The 20,490-nt window shown below is 41.5% G+C and overlaps 1 protein-coding gene across 2 annotated transcripts in view; it reads left to right on the top strand.

Annotated features, from left to right (window-relative positions):
* CDKL3 (cyclin-dependent kinase-like 3) overlaps nucleotides 1-20,490 on the top strand; it is an 83,086-nt gene that overhangs the window by 11,295 nt on the left and 51,301 nt on the right. For both annotated transcript variants that reach the window (XM_011958806.1, XM_011958807.1), the window contains 2 exons: nucleotides 556-750; nucleotides 9,681-9,859. In XM_011958806.1, the coding sequence (XP_011814196.1) occupies nucleotides 556-750; nucleotides 9,681-9,859 (374 nt within the window). The remainder of the gene's footprint in view (nucleotides 1-555; nucleotides 751-9,680; nucleotides 9,860-20,490) is intronic.

The raw sequence follows: 20,490 nt of genomic DNA, 5'->3' as shown, positions 1-20,490 counted from the left end.
CCCGGGAGGCGGAGCTTGCAGTGAGCTGAGATCCGGCCACTGCACTCCAGTCCGGGCGACACAGCGAGACTCCGCCTCAAAAAAAAAAAAAAAAAAAAATTTCAGTTGAAATGCATGGAACATAGGCTGGGCATGATGGTGCACACCTGCAATTCCAGGATTTTAGGAGGCCGAGGCAGGAGGATCACCTGAGGTCAGGAGTTCGAGACCAGCCTGGCCGACATGGTGAAACCCTGTTTCCACTAAAAGTACAAAAATGAGCTGGGCATTGTGGTGCATGCTTGTAATCCCAGCTGTTCGGGAGGCTGAGGCAGGAGGATTGCTTGAAATGGGATGGCGGAGGTTGCACTGAGCCAAGATTGTGCCACTACACTCCAGCCTGGCAACAGAGCAAGACTCCATCTCAAAATAAAAAAAAAGAAAAGGAAAGGAAAAAGAAATGTATGGAACAAAGCTAAGAATATTCCTGTTTCTTTTCAAAATTTATACATGTTATATGTACAAATTGTTAGGCTTGAAATAATTAAAAATTTGTGTTGTTTCTTTTGTCACTAGCAATTTCATCATGAAAACCTGGTCAATCTGATTGAATTTTTTAGACAGAAAAAGAAAATTCATTTGGTATTTGAATTTATTGACCACACAGTATTAGATGAGTTACAACATTATTGTCATGGACTAGAGAGTAAACGACTTAGAAAATACCTCTTCCAGATCCTTCGAGCAATTGACTATCTTCACAGTAATAATGTAAGTGCTTCAGAATAAGCCAATTTGTAGGATGAATATGAATCATAAGTGCTCCTTATACATTGTTTTATTTTTATGAAGGTGGCTAACAGTATTTTTCTATACAATAATAATAGACATCCTGAAAATGGGGATAGGGAATAGGGAGCACTACCTTTTGGTTGCAGAAGCAAAAAATATTGAGCACTCAGTAATTGCAACTATAAGGCAGACCAAATATGGGATGGTAAAGGCAGTATCAATAATTATGTTTAGTAGAATCAGTAGTCAGCTGGGGCACTATCATTAGAGAAAGTATGTTAAAGCATTGGAAGTCAGGTCTGTGGCTTAATGGAGAGTTGCTCATATAAAGGGAGGTTTAGCGAGACTCCACCTCAAAAAAAAAGGTTTCGCGTTGGGAACTGGAAATTAGGCCAGGGAAATAGCAAGTAAATGTGGAAGCCGTTAGGGGAAGAAAGGAGATATAAAGTGGCTGAGCTGTGTGAAGCCTTGTCATTTAACCTATGAAAAATCAAGGAAGAGGAAAGATCACAGCTATTCTGATTTTTAGTGTTGACTTTAGCATTGGCTTGTAAGCCTTTAGCTCAGCAGGTTTTTTATTTGTTTGTTTTATTTTTGAGATGTTTTGTTTTTGTTGCCCAGGCTGGAGTACAATGGCGCGATTTCGGCTCACCGCAACCTCTGCCTCCCGGGTTCAAGCAATTCTCCCGTCTCTCCTTAAAACATCTTGGTGTTTGTCCGAGATGATGGTGCTCCTCCTCTATCAACCACCACACCTGGCTAATTTTTTGTAGAGATGGGATTTCACCATGTTACCCAGGCTGGTCTCAAACTCCTGGGCTCAAGTGATCTGCCCGCCTCAACCTCCTGAAATGTTGGATTACAGGTGTGAGCTACTGCACCTGGCACAGATTTTTTAAAAGATCAAATTAGGTACTAGGTATAAAGCATTTAAACTGTGTCAGGCACATTTTAAATGCTCAATAGATAGTGCTGGTAGGCTGGCCACAGTAGCTCACACCTCTAATCTCAGTATTTTGAGAGGCTGAGGCAGGAGGATCACTTGAGCTCAAAAGTTCAAGCCCAGCCTGGGCAACATAGCAAGACCTTGTCTCTACTAAAAATAAAAAATAAATTAGCTGGGCATCAGGCATCGTGGCACGATACTGTACTCCCAGCTACTTGTGAGGCCGAGGTGGGAGGATTGTTTGAGCCTGGGAGGTCAAGGCTGCAGTGAGCTATGATCACACCACTCCATCCTGGTTGACAGAGCAAGATCCTGTAAGTAAGTAAGTTAAATAAATATAGCAAGCTGGTTTGGAGTCAGGAAAATTAATAGTTGTGTTAAGGAAAGAAAAGGAAAAAAAGAGAAAGCTGGTAGGGAGTCAAGAATAGTTGTGTTATCTTTGTATGTTTTTAGAGCCTTGTCTGTATTAGACTCTAAAAATGTTTCTTGAATAAAAGGAGATATCAGTCTGGGCTAAACTGACAGTAGAAGACTTCCAAGATGAGGTAAAACTGAAATAAGTAGAATTTTGAACTGTAGCTAAGATTTTGTTGGAATAGAGAAGAAAATGCATTCAGGTGGGGTACCATTGTGAAAATAGAAGTAGACCGGAGTGGGGGACTTTAGAGAGTGCTGTTAAGTCAGGTTACAGGGAACAACAGGTAGAGGAAGATAAGATTACACAGGTTGCCAGGGGAGAGATTTTCCAGAACCTTGAAATTTATCCACAGGAGGGTGGACTCTTTCCTGAGGATCCTGGGAAGCTATTGAAGATTTTGTTGTTTTTTGTTTGTTTGTTTTTCTTGAGACAGGGTCTTGCTTTGTTGCCCAGATGGGAGTGCAATAGCATGATCATAGCTCACTGCAGCCTCCAACTTCTGGGCTCAAGTGATCCTCCTGCCTGGGATTACAGGCACATGCCACCCCACCCAGCCCATTGAAGGTTCTTGAGCATTGCTGTGACTGGATGAAAACAAAATCTAATTTTATTTTAACAAGAGTAGAAGATATGAGTAGATAGAGACCCAGAGAGATCAGGCGGGAAACTGTTGTGACAGTCTAGATGTGTGGGTGGTAACGGTTTGGACTAAGATAGTGGCGATGGGAAGGAGAGGAAGGATGGCAGAGGGATAGGATAGAAATATTTCAAAAGGAAAATCACAGGACTTGGGAACTAATTAAGTATGAGAGAGATGAAAACAAAGGGTGAAATCAGAGGTTATTACAGTATTTTTTTCGAGACGGAGTCTCTCTCTGTTGCCCAGGCTGGAGTACAATGGCAGGATCTCGGCTCACTGCAACTTCTGCCTTCCGGGTTCAAGCATTTCTTCCAGCTTCAGCCTCCTGAGTAGCTGGGATTACAGGTTCCTGCCACCAGGCCTGGCTAATTTTTGTATTTTTTAGTTTAGTTTAGTTCAGTTTAGTTTGAGATGGAGTCTTGCTCTGTCGCCCAGGCTGGAGTGCAATGGCGTGATCTCACTGCAACCTCCGCCTCCTGGATTCAAGCGATTCTCCTGCCTCAGCCTCCCAAGTAACTGGGATTACAGGTGCGTGCCACCATGCCTGGCTAATTTTTGTATTTTTTAGTTTAGTTTAGTTCAGTTTAGTTTGAGATGGAGTCTTGCTCTGTCGCCCAGGCTGGAGTGCAATGGCGTGATCTCACTGCAACCTCCGCCTCCTGGATTCAAGCGATTCTCCTGCCTCAGCCTCCCAAGTAACTGGGATTACAGGTGCGTGCCACCATGCCTGGCTAATTTTTGTATTTTTAGTAGAGACGGGGTTTCACCATGTTGGTCAGGCTGATCTTGTACTTCTGACCTCGTGATCCGCCTGCCACATCCCAAAGTGCTGGGATTACAGGCATGAGCCACCACACCAGGACAATTTTTGTATTTTTAGTAGTATTACCGTATTTTTAATTGGAGAGCAGAAGTGCCATTGTCAATAACTGAATTTAGAAGTGGGAATTGCATTAAGATATATTAATGTATTTTAAGGGATAGTGAGAATTTCTAAATAAAAATAGTGGCTAACCAATTATATCATGACTTTGGAAGTTTTCAGAACTGAATATACAGATTTGAGAATCTTCCTCTTAGAGACTGTGGTTGAAGAGGTAAGAATAGATCATTCTCCCAGAAATGGAAGGAAAAAATAAGAGGTAGTTCTCATCACCAAGCATGGAAGAGATCTGTGGAGTGTTGGAGAACAGCAGAGAAGGAGGCCTAGACAGAAGTACCCACATTCTTTTATTCTCTTGTTCTTATCTGGAACCTGGAGTAAAATTATCCCTGTCCCTTACCTCACAGAATGTTGTGAGGCTAATTACCTTTGAGAATTAAGGCAGCCATGAGTGAAGTGGCTCTTTAGATATTATTTATTTTTATTTATTTATTTATTTATTTATTTATATTTGAGATGGAGCCTCACTCCGTCACCTAGACTGGAGTGCAGTGGCGCGATCTTGGCTCACTGCAACGTTTGCCTCCCAGGTTCAAGCGATTCTCCTGCCTCAGTCTCCCGAGTAACTGGGACTACAGTGTGCACCACCACATCTGGCTAATTTTTGTATTTTTAGTAGAGATGAGGTTTCACTACTTTAGCCAGGCTGGTCTTGAACTCCTGACCTCGAGTGATCCTCCCACCTCGGCCTCCCAAAGTGCTGGGATTACAGGCGTAAGCCACCATGCCTGGTGTATATAGATATTTTTTAAGAGATGAGGTTTCAGTCTGTTGCCCAGGCTGGAGTACAGTGGTGCAATCATAGCTCACTGTAGCCTTGAACTCTTGGGTTCAAGTAATCCTCCCAACTAAGGCTCCCGAGTAGCTGGGACTACTGGTGCATGCCCCCAAGCCCTGCTAAAACTTTCTTTTCTTAATATTTCCAAATTTCAGATGATTTTTTTTTTTTTTTTGAGATGTAGTTTCACTCTTGTTGTCCAGGCTAGAGTGCAATGGTGCAATCTCGGCTTACCACAACCTCCACCTCCTGGGTTCAAGCGATTCTCCTGCCTCAGTCTCCCGAGTAACTGGGACTACAGTGTGCACCACCACATCTGGCTAATTTTTGTATTTTTAGTAGAGATGAGGTTTCACTACTTTAGCCAGGCTGGTCTTGAACTCCTGACCTCGAGTGATCCTCCCACCTCGGCCTCCCAAAGTGCTGGGATTACAGGCGTAAGCCACCATGCCTGGTGTATATAGATATTTTTTAAGAGATGAGGTTTCAGTCTGTTGCCCAGGCTGGAGTACAGTGGTGCAATCATAGCTCACTGTAGCCTTGAACTCTTGGGTTCAAGTAATCCTCCCAACTAAGGCTCCCGAGTAGCTGGGACTACTGGTGCATGCCCCCAAGCCCTGCTAAAACTTTCTTTTCTTAATATTTCCAAATTTCAGATGATTTTTTTTTTTTTTTTTTGAGATGTAGTTTCACTCTTGTTGCCCAGGCTGGAGTGCAATGGCACGATCTCGGCTCACTGCAACCTCCGCCTCCCGGGTTCAGGCAATTCTCCTGCCTCAACCTCCTGAGTAGCTGGGACTACAGGCACATGCCACCATGCCCGGCTAATTTTTGGACTTTTAGTAGAGACGGGGTTTCACCATGTTGGCCAGGATGGTCTTGATCTCCTGACCTCATGATCTACCTGCCTTGGCCTCCCAAAGTGCTGGGATTACAGGCGTGAGCCACCATGCCTGGCCCCTGAAGCGGTATCTTAATGTGCTTTTTAATGTCTATTTTTGTTCACATTATATCCTTAGGTCTTGGAATAGTGCCTGGCATATAGTAGGCACTCAATGAAAATTGTGGTAGTAAAAAAGGATTTATATATTTTGACAGATGACAACTTTAAAGTGGCTCAATTAGAAAGGCTTACCCTAAATTAATTTTTTGGCTATTTATGGAGGGAGATTGAGTCAGAACAAGAGCCAGTCTCAAAGATTTATGGTAGTAAGTTGTATAAACAAGGAAAGATCCCAGATTTCTGTCACTGAGACATTTCTACTTCTGCTGTGATACTTTACAGGTGATGAGTATGTGCTTCTGTAATTCATTTGATAAAATTTGTAAATGCCTTCTTTGTTCTAGGCACTGTACTGAACACGGGATATTAATTGAACAAGACAGATGTGCATCTTGCCCTCACGGAGCTTATGGTTTAGTGGGGGTTTCAGACAAGTAAACAGGCAGTTAACAGTACTGCATGACAGATGCTATGAAGGGGAAAGTGCAGATTGATGTGAACATGTAGAAGGAGCATCTAATACTAACATACAAGCTGAGTCCTGAGGAAATAGCTGACTTGGCCAGGCAGTTGGAGCAGCATCAACAAATGCACAGAGATTAGACAAACCCTGGCAAATCGGGAAACTAATATTCTATAGGCTAGGGAAAGGAGGTTAAGAGGATAAGTAGGGGCCGAATCTCGCAAGGCCTTATAAGCCATTTTAGGGAGTTTAAAATTTATCCTGCAGGATGAGGAATCCTTGAAGCAAAGAAATGACATGATCAGGCCTGGCACAGTGGCTCACTCCTGTAATCCCAGCATTTTGGGAGGCTGAGGCGGGCGGATCACTAGGTCAGGAGATCGAGACCATTCTGGCCAACATGGTGAAACCCCATCTCTACTAAAAATACAATAATTAACTGGGCATTGTGGCACGTGCCTGTAGTCCTGTAGTCCTAGCTACTCAGGAGACAGAGGCAGGAGAATAGCTTGAACCCAGGAGCCAGAGGTTACAGTGAGGCAAGATTGCGCCGTCACTGCACTCCAGCCTGGTGACAAAGTGAGGCTCCATCTCAAAAAAAAAAAAAAAAAAAAAGTGACACAATCACGCATCTGATTTTAAAATAGTTCTGTGACTTCATTGTGGAGACTGAATTGGAGAGCACGAATGTGAATTCAGGGAGACCAACTGATAGACTTGTGTATTACTTTTGTGAGACAGCTGAGGAGACCTGAACTAGGAAGAGCAGTAGATAGGTTAAAGGAGTGTGGGGAGGGAGAAAAATGCCCGTTGTTTCTGGCTTGATTTATGGAGTAAGTGGTGGTTCCATTCACTGTAATAGCAGATTGTTGAGAACCAGTAGGTTTGGGGGAGAAGAAGATGTGTTAGTTTTAGATTTGCTTAATTTAAAGGACCTGTACCTAGTTTGTGGGATTTATTGTGGACTTTTACTTCTTGTGGAAACCAGGAGAAATATCTGTTAGACAGAGAAATGTTGAAATTATCAGTAGTATCTGGACAGTTACTACAGCTATAAGAGTAGATGACTCTTATACAAAAATAAGCTAAAAATAGATTAAAGATTTAAATGTAAGGTCTGAAACTGTAAAACTACTAGAAGAAAACATGGGAAAAGTTCTATAACATTGGATCTGGGTAATAACTTTTTGGATATGAACCCAAAAGCACAGGCAACAGAAGCAAACATAGACAAATGGGATTACATCAAACAAAAAAGTATGCATATCCAAGGAAACAATCAATAGAGAGAAGAGAGAACCCACAGAATTAGAGAAAACACTTGCAAACCATATATCTAATAAGAGGTTAATATCTGGAATATATAAGGAACTCAAATAAATCAATAGTAAGAAAACAAATAACGTGATTAAAAATTGGGCAAAGGACCAGGTGCAGTGGCTCATGCCTATAATCCCAGCACTTTGAGAGGCCAAGGTGAAAGGATAGTTTGAGTCCAGGAGTTCAAGACCAGCCCAGGCAACAGGGTGAAACCCTGTGTCTTTAAAAAATAAAAATAAAAAATGGGCAAAGGAGTCTGGGTGCAATGGCTCACACCTGTAATCCCAGCATTTTGGGAGTCTGTGGCAGGCAAATCACTTGCGATGAGGAGTTTGAGACCAGCCTGGATAACCTGGTGAAACCCCATCTCCACTAAAAATACAAAAATTAGCCAGGCGTGGTGGTGTGTCCCTGTAATCCCAGCTACATAGGAGGCTGAGGCAGGAGAATTGCTTGAACCCAGGAGGCATAGGTTGCAGTGAGCCAAGATCATGCCAGTGCACTCTAGCCTGGGTGACAGAGCAAGACTCCATCTAAAAAAAAAAGAAAAGAAAAAAAAATCAACCTAAGTGTCCATTAAGGATGAATGCATAAAGAAAATGCGGTATGTATACATGATGGAGCACTATTCAGCCATAAAAATAGAAGGAAATCCTGTCATTTGTGATGATGTGGATGAACCTGGAGGACGTTATGGTAAGTGAAATAAGTCACGCACAGGACAAATACCGCGTGATCTCAATTACATACAGAATCTATAAAAGTGCAACTCTTAGAAGTAGAGAGTAGAATGGTAGTTACCACGGGCTAGAGTGGGGGTAGCTGGGGAGATATTGGTCAAGGGATACAAAAATTCAGTCAGAAAGAAGGAGTAAGTTCAAGAGATCTATTATACAAAATGGTAGCTAATGATTGTATTCTTGAAAATTGCTGAGAGTAGAATTTAAGTGTTCTCACCCCAAAAAAATAAGTGTGTGAGGTAATGTTAATTAGCTTGATTTAGCTAATTTTACAATGTATACATATTTCAAAACAACATGTACATAATATATACAATTTTAATTTATCAATTAAAATTAACAAAATGTTAAAAAATAATTCAGGCCTGGTGTGGTGGTTGACACCTACAATCCTAGTGCTTTGGAAGGCTGAGGCAGGAAGATCACTTCAGCCCAGCACTCATGATCCGCCTGGACAACATAACCAGACCCTGTCTCTACAAAAAAAAATGTTTAATTAGCCAGTAGTCCCAATACTGTAGGCTGTAGGACTACAGGCACGCGCTTGTAGTCCTAGCTACTCAGGAGGTTGAGCTGGTAGGATTGTCTCAGGTGGTAGGCTCCTCGCTTGAGCCCAGGAGTTTGAGGCTGCAGTGAGCTTCGATTGTGCCTTTGCACTCTGGTCTGGGCAATGGAGCAAGACCCTATCTCTTTAAAAAACAATTTCTTAAAAAGAGTTGATCAGACTCAGATGGAGCAGCCAGTAGGTAGGGAGAAGCCCAAGAGTGTTGTTCCTATAACAAAGTGACAAAAGTGGCTCCGGCACCCCCCAAAAAAGAGTGTACATGAGATTGACCAGGAAACTCAAGTTTCCTGATCAATATATATCAATAAATGAAGAGAGGAAAGCCTAAGACAAGGATCCTATGTTTTAGAAACAGAGAAAGAGTAGCTGCCAGGTAGATAGGAGGAGATTGGGAACATTTTAGGTCTGAGAAACCAGGAATGGAGGAATAGTTGGCATTGTTTTTATGCTAAGAAACCAAGTAAATATGGGCGGAGAGGTGGCTATTGGATGTAGGAAAAATGTAGATGACTTTGGCTAGAGAAGTTTAATGCAATGTAGGAGTAAAAGAGAAGGTTAATTATCTTGAGTGACTGGGTCAGAAAGTGAAGACTATGAGTACAGATAATGTCTTCAAGAGGTTTAGCTGTGAAGGACATGAAAGGGCTGGAACTGGAGTGTGACAGAGTTAAAGGAAAGTAAAATTTCAATAAGTTCTTTTCCTTTCTTTTCTTTTCCTTTTTTTTTTTGAGACAGGGTCTCACTCTGTTACAGTGGCCTCAAGTGATCCTCCTGCCTTGGCCTCCCAAGGTACTAGGTTTACAGGCATGAGCCACCACTCCCAGCCTCATTAAGTTCTTTTGGTTTTTCTTACATGAATGTGATTTGCCTTTTTAGTATTATGTCTGTTTTCTTAGCTTCATTTTATTTTGAGGTGGTGGATGGCGCAAGAATTGAAAACATAACTATATTTGCATTGTGTAATTCATCCTTTGCATGTGGTAAGGAAATAGCTTTGCTATCTTAATTAGCTAGATTTTCTCAGTATAATTTTTGAGAGGTTCTGGATAATGAAATCTCATTTTAATGTATTTTGTATTCTGTTTGTTTTTAGATCATTCATCGCGATATAAAACCTGAGAATATTTTAGTATCCCAGTCAGGAATTATTAAGCTCTGTGATTTTGGTTTTGCACGAACACTAGCAGCTCCTGGGGACATTTATACGGACTATGTGGCCACACGCTGGTATAGAGCTCCAGAATTAGTATTAAAAGAGACTTCTTATGGAAAGTATGTATATTTTGGAATCCTGTCAGCCTTTCTTAGGTATCTTTCTTTTTTTTGTTTTTTGAGACAGAGTATTGCTCTGTCGCCCAGGCTGGAGCGCAGTGGTGCAATCTCAGCTCACTGCAACCTCCGCCTCCCAGGTTCAAGCAATTCTCCTATTTCAGCCTCCCGAGTAGCTGGGACTACAGGCGCATGCCACCACTCCTGGCTAATTTTTGTATTTTTAGTAGAGATGGGGTTTCACAATATTGGTCAGGCTGGTTTTGAACTCCTGACCTCAGGTGATCTACCTGCCTCCGCCTCCCAAAGTGCTAGGATTACAGGTGTGAGTCACCGTGCCCAGCCTCCTAGGTATCTCTTTTATCCCTTGGTATATTCTTGTATATCTGTCACCCCTAATACTGACACACTCTGCCCTCTGCATCTTGGTTGGGGCTAAGAAGAGGGACACCTTTAAAGGTAACATAACAGATTCTTTAGGTACCTGCATTGCTGGCTACTGCTACTGCTGCACTCTCTCAGCTCTCACGCGTTGAATGGACACAGCCCCAGAAGACCTATGCAGACATCCCTCAGAGTGTATCTATATTTGCTTTAAGCTGTGCCATGCCCTCAGCAGAGTTCCCTCTTCTGTTTATCTTTAGCCTATACATTCTGCAAATCTTTGAAATCATTTATCTTACTCTGCCAGTGTTGCAGTAGGAACTGCCGAGTTTCCCATTTCCTCGAAAAATGGTACCCTCTTTGTGAAGACTGGCAAATAATTTTAAATTGTACTGTTTTAGGTGCAAAAATTAGCCAGGTGTGGTGGCGTGTGCCTGTAGTCCCAGCTACTTGGGAGGCTGAAACAGGAGAATTGCCTCAAAAGTAGCATGATCTCGGTCTAACATAAAACAGCAGCCTAAAATATAAATAATCAGTCTTGAACATAAAGAGATAAAAGTATGTAATTTAATACCTGATTTAATAGAATACGTGGAGGAGAATAATTCTCATGTGCTTTTCCTAGAAATTATTATTCTGTCATAATAATATGTAATATTAATGAGTACTTACTTTTTGCCAGAAACTGTTCTAAATGCTTTATATACATCAAATAATTTAATCTTTACAACAACCCTGTGATGAAGTTGCTACTATTAGCATTCTCATTTTAAATAGTAGAACACTAAGGCACAGAGGTAAAGTAATTTGCCTGAAATCACATAGCTGCTTAATAGCAGAACTGAGCCAGGATTCTAACCCAGGTAGTCTGGGTTCACAGTCCATTCCCCTGGGTACCTTTTCAACTGTACCTACCGTTGATGCCCTGTACAGACTGTCTCTGTACCTCAGTTACTTCATCTATAAAATGGAAATAATAATAGGACTCACTTCGTAGGTTTGTGGTGAGGATTAAATGATTTGATATATGCTCAATAAATATTATCTACTCTTACTCAAAGTCCTCAAAAATTTTTTCTTCATTTCTTTTTTGCCTCTGGGCATAATGTAGCCTGCGTAAGATCTCTCTGTCTCAGTTTTACCCTCTTTTCATGATGTAGCTTAAATTCCTTTTCTGATATACTCCCTAGCCCCCCAGTCCTATTCTACATCTTTTAGTACATTATCTGTAAATTTTGTGTCAGTTAATATTTAACATGGGCTAGTTCTTTCTCTAGCTCTTTTTTTTTTTTTTTTTTAACGTCTCACTAAAAGTTAAGTTCCTTGAAGAAGGCATAATCTCTTATACATAACCAAACTTGGTGCCTGGCCCACAGTAAGATTGGATTCTAGGAGACTTCATATTACATTTGAAACAAATTTGCTAGTGAGTCTGTTTTGATAACTTTTTTATTGTAAAAGAAAACACAGACACAGAATATCTCACATAACAAATGGATAGCTCCACCACCTGATCAAAAAATAGGATTTTGCCCGCCACCCCAGAAAACCCTTTGTGTGCCCTACTGCAGTTGTAACATGCTCCATTCCCAACAAAGCAACCACGATACTGATTTTTATTGCAATCATTTCCTTGCATTTTTTAAAATAATAGAGATAGATCTCACTGTGTTGCTCAGGCTTGTCTCGAACTCCTGCCTTAAAGTGGTCCTCTTGCCTCAGCGTCCCAAAGTGCTGGGATTACAGGTGTGAGCCACCAGGCCTGGCCATTTCCTTGCATTTTAAAGATAGTTTTATCACCCAAATGCGCATCCATTTAGTTTAGGCTTTTTTGAGATATGATTCATATATCATACAAGTCACCCATTTAAAATGCACAATTAAGTCGTTTACAGTATATTCACAGAGTTGTACAACCATAACCATAGTAATTTTAGAACATATTTATCACCCCAAAACGAAACCCCATACCCATTTTAACTCTCTATTTCCTCCCGACCCTTCCAGGCCTAGATAAACTCCTATCTGCTTTCATTCTCTATGGATTTGCCTATTCCAGACATTTCATATAAGTAGAATTATATAATATATGATCCTTTGGGACTAGCTCTTTTCACTTAACATAGCATGTATTAGTACTTCATTTCTTTTTTTTTTTTTTTAACAGAGACGGGGTTTTGCCATTTGGTCTCGAACTCCTGACCTCAAGTGATCTGCTCACCTCGGCCTCCCAAAATGCTGGGATTACAGGCCTGAGCCACTGTGCCCAGCCAGCACTTTATTTCTTTTTTCTTTTTTTAGAGAAGGAGTCTCGCTCCATCGCCCAGGCTGGAGTGCAGTGGCGCGATCTCGGCTCACTGCAACCTCCACCTCCTGGGTTCACACCATTCTCCTGCCTCAGCCTCCCAAGTAGCTGGGACTACAGGCGCCCACCACCACGCCTGGCTAACTTTTTGTATTTTTAGTGGAGACAGGGGTTTCACCGTGTTAGCCAGGATGGTCTTCATCTCCTGACTTTGTGACCTGCCGGCCTCGGCCTCCCAAAGTGCTGGTATTACAGGCATGAGCCACTGCGCCCAGCCCACTTTATTTCTCTTGATGGCTGAATAATATTCCACTGAATGGTTAGAGCTCTTTTTATTTACCCATTCATCAGTTGATGGACATTTGGGTTGTTTTTACTTTTTAGCTATTATGGGTAATGCTGCTATGAGCGTTTGTGTACTTGTTTTTGTATGGACATATGTTTTCTTTTTTTTATTATTATACTTTAAGTTCTAGGGTAGATGTGCACAACATGCAGGTTTGTTACATATGTATACTTGTGCCATGTTGGTGTGCTGCACCCATCAACTCGTCAACACCCATCAACTCGTCATTTACATCAGGTATAACTCCCAATGCCATCCCTCCCCCCTCCCTCCTCCCCATAATAGGCCCCGGTGTGTGATGTTCCCCTTCCAGAGTCCAAGTGATCGCATTGTTCAGTTCCCACCTATGAGTGAGAACATGCAGTGTTTGGTTTTCTGTTCTTGTGATAGTTTGCTGAGAATGATGGTTTCCAGCTTCATCCATATCCCTACAAAGGACACGAACTCATCCTTTTTTATGGCTGCATAGTATTCCATGGTGTATATGTGCCACATTTTCTTAATCCAGTCTGTCACTGATGGACATTTAGGTTGATTCCAAGTCTTTGCTATTGTGAATAGTGCCGCAATAAACATACATGTGCATGTGTCTTTATAGCAGCATGATTTATAATCCTTTGGATATATACCCAGTAATGGGATGGCTGGGTCATGTTTTCATTTCTTTTGGGTATATACTTAGGAGTTAGAATTGTGGGTCATATGGTAACTCTATGTTTAGTCTTTGAAGAACTGCCAGATTGTTTTCCATAGTGTTTGTACCATTTTACATTCCCACTAGCTGAGTGTGAGGGTTTCAGTGTCTCCATGTCTTTGCTAGCACTTACTGTTATGTTCTGTTGTTTAATAGCCATCCTAGCCTTTTTTTTTTTTTAAGTAAACTTTATTTTGGGATAATTTTAGATTTACAGAAAAGTTGCAAAGATAGTATAGAGAGTTACCACATAGTCCTCACCCAGTTTCTGTTTACCCTAATATTATCATATTTCATTACTATGGAAGTTTATCGTCTCTTTTTAATTTATTACTTGAATACTTTCCCCCTTATTTGGTTACCTAATGGTATAGTTCATATAGAGAAACTGGGTAAATGCTTGATTTATTTATCAATTTTAAAGATGAATTGGCTCCAAAAGGTGACTTCCAAAGGCAACTCATTAATTTTTTTAGAAATATCATTATGAACTCATGGACTTAAACATATTTAATGGGTTTCAATGCATTGCAATTATTGGGGCAAAAAGATAATACCTTTTCCCGGCTGGGCACGGTGGTTCACGCTTGTAATCCCAGAACTTTTGGGAGGCCGAGGTGGGCGGATCACCTGAGGTCAGGAGTTCAAGACCAGCCTGACCAACATGTAGAAACCCCATCTCTACTTAAAATACAAAACTAGCCAGGTGTGGTGGTGCATGCCTGTAATCCCACCTACTCAAGAGACTGAGGCAGGAAAATTGCTTGAACCCGGGAGGCGGAGGTTGCGGTGAGCCGAGATCGCACCACTGCACTCCAGCCTAGGCAACAAGAGTGAAACTCCATCTCAAAAAAAATAAAAAAATAAAGATAATACCTTTTCCCTACCTGTAACAAGAGTCACAGCCAATACCCTTATAACAAAAGATGAGTTAGCAAGAGAAAAGCATGACAAATTTAACAAAGCTCTATGTGACATGGAAACCTTCATAAATGAAAACCCAAAGACCCAGGGAGAACACAGTCTGATTTTATGCTAAGTTTGCTGAAAGGAGTGAATAGTTGTAGAGAAACATGATTGAGCAAAAGGAGTATGATCTAATGGTAATAAACCTAGCAAGGCCTGTTTGTTCAGATTCTTCTTGGCCTCTCTGTTTCGCATTCCTTCCTTCCAGGTTTGGGCAGGACTTCTCTGGAATGAGGGTCTTATGACTTACTTTCGAGGGAGGTGGATCAGAGAGTGACCATTCTATGTTTTATGGCTTGCTTTGGGGAAGAGAAATTCTAGTTGCTCAGGAGGTGGGCAGGTGGAAGAGGAATCCTGGTTTCTATGATACACCTTCGGGGAGAAAGGGGGGCAGGAGAAGGTCAGAGAGATTTTGTTCCTGAGGCCTTTCTAATCTCCTTCAGTTCAAAGTATGTATCATGCCAAAGCACCATACTTTCGGGTATCGTAGTCTAAGCCTGGACACAATTATTATTATTATTGAAGTTCAAAATCAATGGGTGCTGTCAGGCCTCTGAGCCCAAGCTAAGCCATCATATCCCCTGTGACCTGCACGTATACATCCAAATGGCCTGAAGTAACTGAAGAATCATAAAAGAAGTGAAATTGGCCTGTTCCTGCCTTAACTGATGACATTACCTTGTGAAATTCCTTTTTCTGGCTCATCCTGGTTCAAAAGCTCCCCCACTGAGCACCTTGTGTCCCCTGCCCCTGCCTGCCAGAGAACAACCCCCTTTGTGATTTTCCACCACCTACCCAAATACTATAAAACGGCCCCACCCCTATCACCCTTCGTTGACTCCCTTTTTGGACTCAGCCCACCTGCACCCCAGGTGAAATAAACAGCCTTGTTGCTCACACAAAGCCTGTGGTCTCTTCACACGGACATGAGTGAAGGGTGCCTTTTCAAGGGACTTTCCAAGTCCTTTTAACAGGACCTAGTATATAGTCTCTGATAATTCCCTTGTGACCTGACTGACAAGATAGCAGTCCAGACTCATTTTTTACATGTTTTTGCCCCAGACCTGGTATCAGCCATATTATATCATTTTTAAAAACCGCATTATTGAGATATGTTTATATAATATGATTCATCCATTTGAAGTAAATTTCAGTGGTTTTTAGTGTATTCACAGATATGTACAACCATCACCACAGTCAATTTTCCTCACCTCAGTAAAAACCCCATACCCTTTATCTATGACACCCCTACGCCTCTGAACTCCCTCCCTAACCCTAAGCAATTACTACTGTCTTCTCTATCTTTATATATTTTTGTTTTTATATTTGTTTTTTGAGACAGAGTCTCTCTTTGTCACCAGACTGGAGTGCAGTGGTATGATCTCGGCTCACTGCAACATCCACCTCCCGGGTTCAAACAATTCTCCTGCCTCAGCCTTCTGAGTAGCTGGGACTACAGGTGCATGCCACCACACCCAGCTAAGTTTTTTTTTGTATTTTCGTAGAGATGGGGTTTCACCATGTTGGTCAGGCTGGTCTCGAACTCCTGACCTCGTGATCGACCTGCCCCAGCCTCCCAAATTGCTGAGATTACAGATGCAAGCCACTGTGCCCGGCCTATGACTGGCTAATTTTTAATTTTTTCTTTTGTAGAGACAGGGTCTCGCTATGTTGACTAGGCTGATTTTGAATTCCTGGGCTTAAGCGATCCTCCCGCCTCAGCCTCCCAAAGTGTTAGGGTGATAGGTGTGAGCCACCACGCTGAAGCCTGACTTTTTTATTCTAGCTACTCTAATGGGTGTGAAGTGGTATCTCATTGTGGGTTTGCTTTACATTTCCCTAATGTCTAATGAGGTTGAATGTCTTTTTTTGTGTGTGCTTATTGGCCATTTGTATAATGTCCTTGGAGAAATGTCTGTTCAGATCCTTTGTCTATTTTTAAAATGAGTTTTTTTTTAATTATTGAGTTGTAAGAATTTTCTACATATCCCAGATACAAATTCCTTATCAGATATGTGATTTGCAAATATGTTCTTCCATGTTATGAGTTGTGTCTTCACTTTCTTGATTATGTCTTTTTTTTTTTTTGAGATGGAGTCTCACTCTGTTGCCCAGGCTGGAGTGCAGTGGCGTGATCTCAGCTTACTGCAAGCTCCGTCTCCCAGATTCATGCCATTCTCCTGCCTCAGCCTCCCGAGTAGCTGGGACTACAGGCGCCCGCCACGATGCCCAGCTATTTTTTTTTGTAATTTTAGTAGAGACGGGGTTTCACCGTGTTAGCCAGGATAGTCTCGATCTCCTGACCTCGTGATCTGCCAGCCTCGGCCTCCCAAAGTGCTGGGATTACAGCACTGCACCCTGGGTGCACTGAGCCACTGCACCCAGCCAATTATGTCTTTTGATTTTCAAATGTTTTTAATTTTGAGAAGTCCAATTTATCTGTTTCTTCTGTTGCCTATGCTTTTGGTATCATATTTCAAAATTGTTTGCCAAATGCAGGATTATGAAGATTTACAGTTACATTTTCTTCTAAGAGTTACGACTTTAGCTCTTGCATTTAAGTCTGATCCATTTGAATTAATGTTTGTATATACTATAAGGTAAGAGTCCAAGTTCATTCTTTTGCATGTGGCTATCCAGTTGTTGTCCCAGCACCATTTGTTGAAAATATTGTTCTTTCCCTATTATGGTGTTGGACCCTTTTTGGAATTCAGTTGACCATAGTTGTAAGTGTAACTGTTCAAGGGGTTCACCTTGCCCGCTGCCTAGACAGAGCCGATTCAAGACGGGAATTGTAATACAGATAGAATACCTTATGCAGAGCCGGCTGTGTAGGAGACTGGAGTTTTATTATTACTCAAATCAGTCTCCTTGGGCATTCAGGGAGCAGAGTTTTTAAGGACAACTTGGTGAGTAGGGGGAGGCCAGTAAGCTGGGAGTTCTGATTGGTCAGGTTTAAAATCACAGGGAGTCGAAACTGTCTTGTTGCACTGAGTCAGTTCCCCAGGTCAGGGATGGCCATGAGCTCAGATGAGCCAGTTTAGCAGTGTGAGTGGTGCCAGCTGATCCATCAAATGCAGGGTTTGCAAAATATCTCAAGCACTGATCTTAGGAGCAGTTTATGGAGGGTCAGAATCTTGTAGCTTCCAGCTACATGACTCCTAAACCATGATTTCTGATCTTGTGGCTAATGTTAGTCCTACAAAGGCAATCTGGTCCTCAGGCAAGAAGGAAGTCTGCTTTGGGAAAGGGTTATTACTATCTTTGTCTTAAACTACAAACTATAAACGAAGTTTCTCCCGAAGTTAGTCCAGCCTACGCCCAGGAATGAGCAAGGACAGCTTGGAGGTTAGAAGCAAGATGGAGTCAGTTAAGTTAGATTTCCTTCACTGTCTCAGTCATAATTTTGCAAAGGTGGTTTCATAAGGGCTTATTTCTAGAATCTCAGTTCTGTTCCATTGATCTGTAAGGCTGTCCTTTTTCCAGCAACACACTTTCTTTCCTTTTTTTCTTTTCTTTTCTTTTTTTTTTTGACAAGATCTCACTCTGTTGCCCAGGGTGGAGCACAGTGGCATGGTCTCGGCTCACAGCAACCTCCACCTTCCAGGCTCAAGCAATCCTCCCACCTCAGCCTCCTGAGTAGTTGGGACTACAGGAGTGCACCACCAAACCTGGCTAATGTTTAAATTTTTTGTTGACACAGGATTTCACTATGTTGCCTCAGCTGGTCTTGAATGGCTGGGCTCAAGCAATCTGCCTGCCTCGGACTCCTAAAGTGTTGAGATTATGGGCATGAGCCACCACCACACCCAGCTGACACACTGTCTTAATAACTATTGCTTTGTAGTAAGTTTGAAATCAGGAAGTGTGAGTCTTTCTACTTTATTTACTTTTCCAAGATTGTTTTGGCTGTTCTAGGTCCCTTCCAATTCCATATGAATTTTAAGATCAGCTTCTCAATTTTTGCAAAAAAGACATCTGATATTCTGATATGGATTACACTGTATCTGTGGATTAGTTTGGAGGTATTGCTGTCTTAAAAATGTTAACTCTTATTCTAATTTGTGAGTTTAGAATGTTTTGCCATTTATTTAGATCTTCCATAATTTTTTCAACAATGTTTTGTAGTTTTCAAAGCATATATTTTGCACTTGTTTTGTAAAATTTATTATTGAATATCTTATTCTTTTTGATGCTATCATGAATGGAGTTTTCTTAATTTCATTTCAAATTTTTCTTTGCACGGGCATAAAAATACAACTTATTTTTGTATACTGAGTTCATATTGAAGTGGTGTCATTGTCTGGGGTAAATACCTGGGGTTCATCATCTCGTGCCAAGGAGATAAAGGACGTGGACATGCACGAGGAGTGAGTTTAGGAGCAGAGGTTTAATAGGCAAAAGAAAGAGAAAGGAGAACAACTCTCTCCCTGGTGGGAAAGAGGGGCCTCCTAAAGGAAAATCTGGCCTGCGGCAGACTGTATGAGATTTTATAGGCAGACTTGAGGAGGTGGTGTCTGATTTACGTAGGACTCACAGATTGGTTTGGCCAGGTGTGACAGTTACATAAGCAAGGGGAAGGCTGGTTGCCGCACTCTACTCTTATTATGCAAATTGATCTTTGCCTGGCTGGGGCCATATTGTCTTCTCCTTACTGTACACGTGGTTTGGCAAAGAGAAGAGAAGATGGAACCACCATTTTGAACATGCCTAGTCCCAGGTAGCCTTTTCCTGTTGGCATAACTGCTGGCATTCACCTTTGCAAGCTTCCAGCTTGCGTGTCTGTGTCTGCAGCACGATTTTACAGGCTGCTTTTTGTTAGAAAAGAAAATGATTTGGGGCTGCTTTTCATTAAAAGGAAAACCTTACTGAGGATCCCGTACCCTCACTGCCTGCCTAAATAATTTATTCTTATATCATTATCATACAACTTTGCTGAACTTGTTTATTGGTTCTCATAGTTGTTTAGTGGATTCCTTAGGATTTTCTGCATAGAAGATCATGTCATCTGTGAATAGATATAGTTTTACTTTTTTGCTGGTCTGGATGCCTTTTATTTCTTTTTCATCATCTCGTGCCAAGGAGATAAAGGACGTGGACATGCACGAGGAGTGAGTTTAGGAGCAGAGGTTTAATAGGCAAAAGAAAGAGATTATGCTAATTATGCTGACTAGAATCTCCAGTGCAATGTTTAATAGAAGTGGCAAGAGCAGACATCCTTGTCTTGTTCCTAATCTTATGGGGAAATCATTCAGTCTAAGTATGGTATTAGATATGGATTTTTCATAGATGCCTTTTATTAGGTTGAGGAAGTTTCCTTTTATTCTTAGTTTGTTGAGTGTTTTTATCATGAAGGGGTGTTGGATTTTTTCGAATGTTTTTTCTTTGTCTATTGAAATGATCAAACTGAGAATTTTTTTTGGTTTTTATTCTATTGATGTATTATATTACATTTATTGGTTTTTGGATATTGAACCAACCTTGTGTTCCTGGAATAAATCCCAATTGGTCACAGTGCATAATTCTTTTTATATGATGCTGGATTCAGTTTGCTAGTATTTTGTTGAGAATTTTGTGTTCACATTCATAAAAGATATTTGTAGTTTTCTTTTCTACTGGTTTGGGTATCAGGGAAATACTGGTTTTAAAAAATGAGATAGGATATGTTCCTTCTGTTTTTTGAAAGAGTTTGTGAAGACTTGGTATTAATTCTTTTTTTTTTTTTTGAGGCGGAGTCTCGCTCTGTCCCCGGGACTGGAGTGCAGTGGCCGGATCTCAGCTCACTGCAAGCTCCACCTCCCGGGTTCACGCCATTCTCCTGCCTCAGCCTCCAGAGTAGCTGGGACTACAGGTGCCCGCCACCTCGCCCGGCTAGTTTTTTTGTATTTTTAGTAGAGACCCGTGTTAGCCAGGATGGTCTCGATCTCCTGACCTCGTGA

This window comes from Colobus angolensis, unplaced genomic scaffold (assembly GCF_000951035.1).
Source record: "Colobus angolensis palliatus isolate OR3802 unplaced genomic scaffold, Cang.pa_1.0 Scaffold476, whole genome shotgun sequence".
Taxonomy (NCBI): Eukaryota; Metazoa; Chordata; class Mammalia; order Primates; family Cercopithecidae; genus Colobus; species Colobus angolensis.
This window is presented reverse-complemented; position numbering and strand designations above follow the sequence as displayed.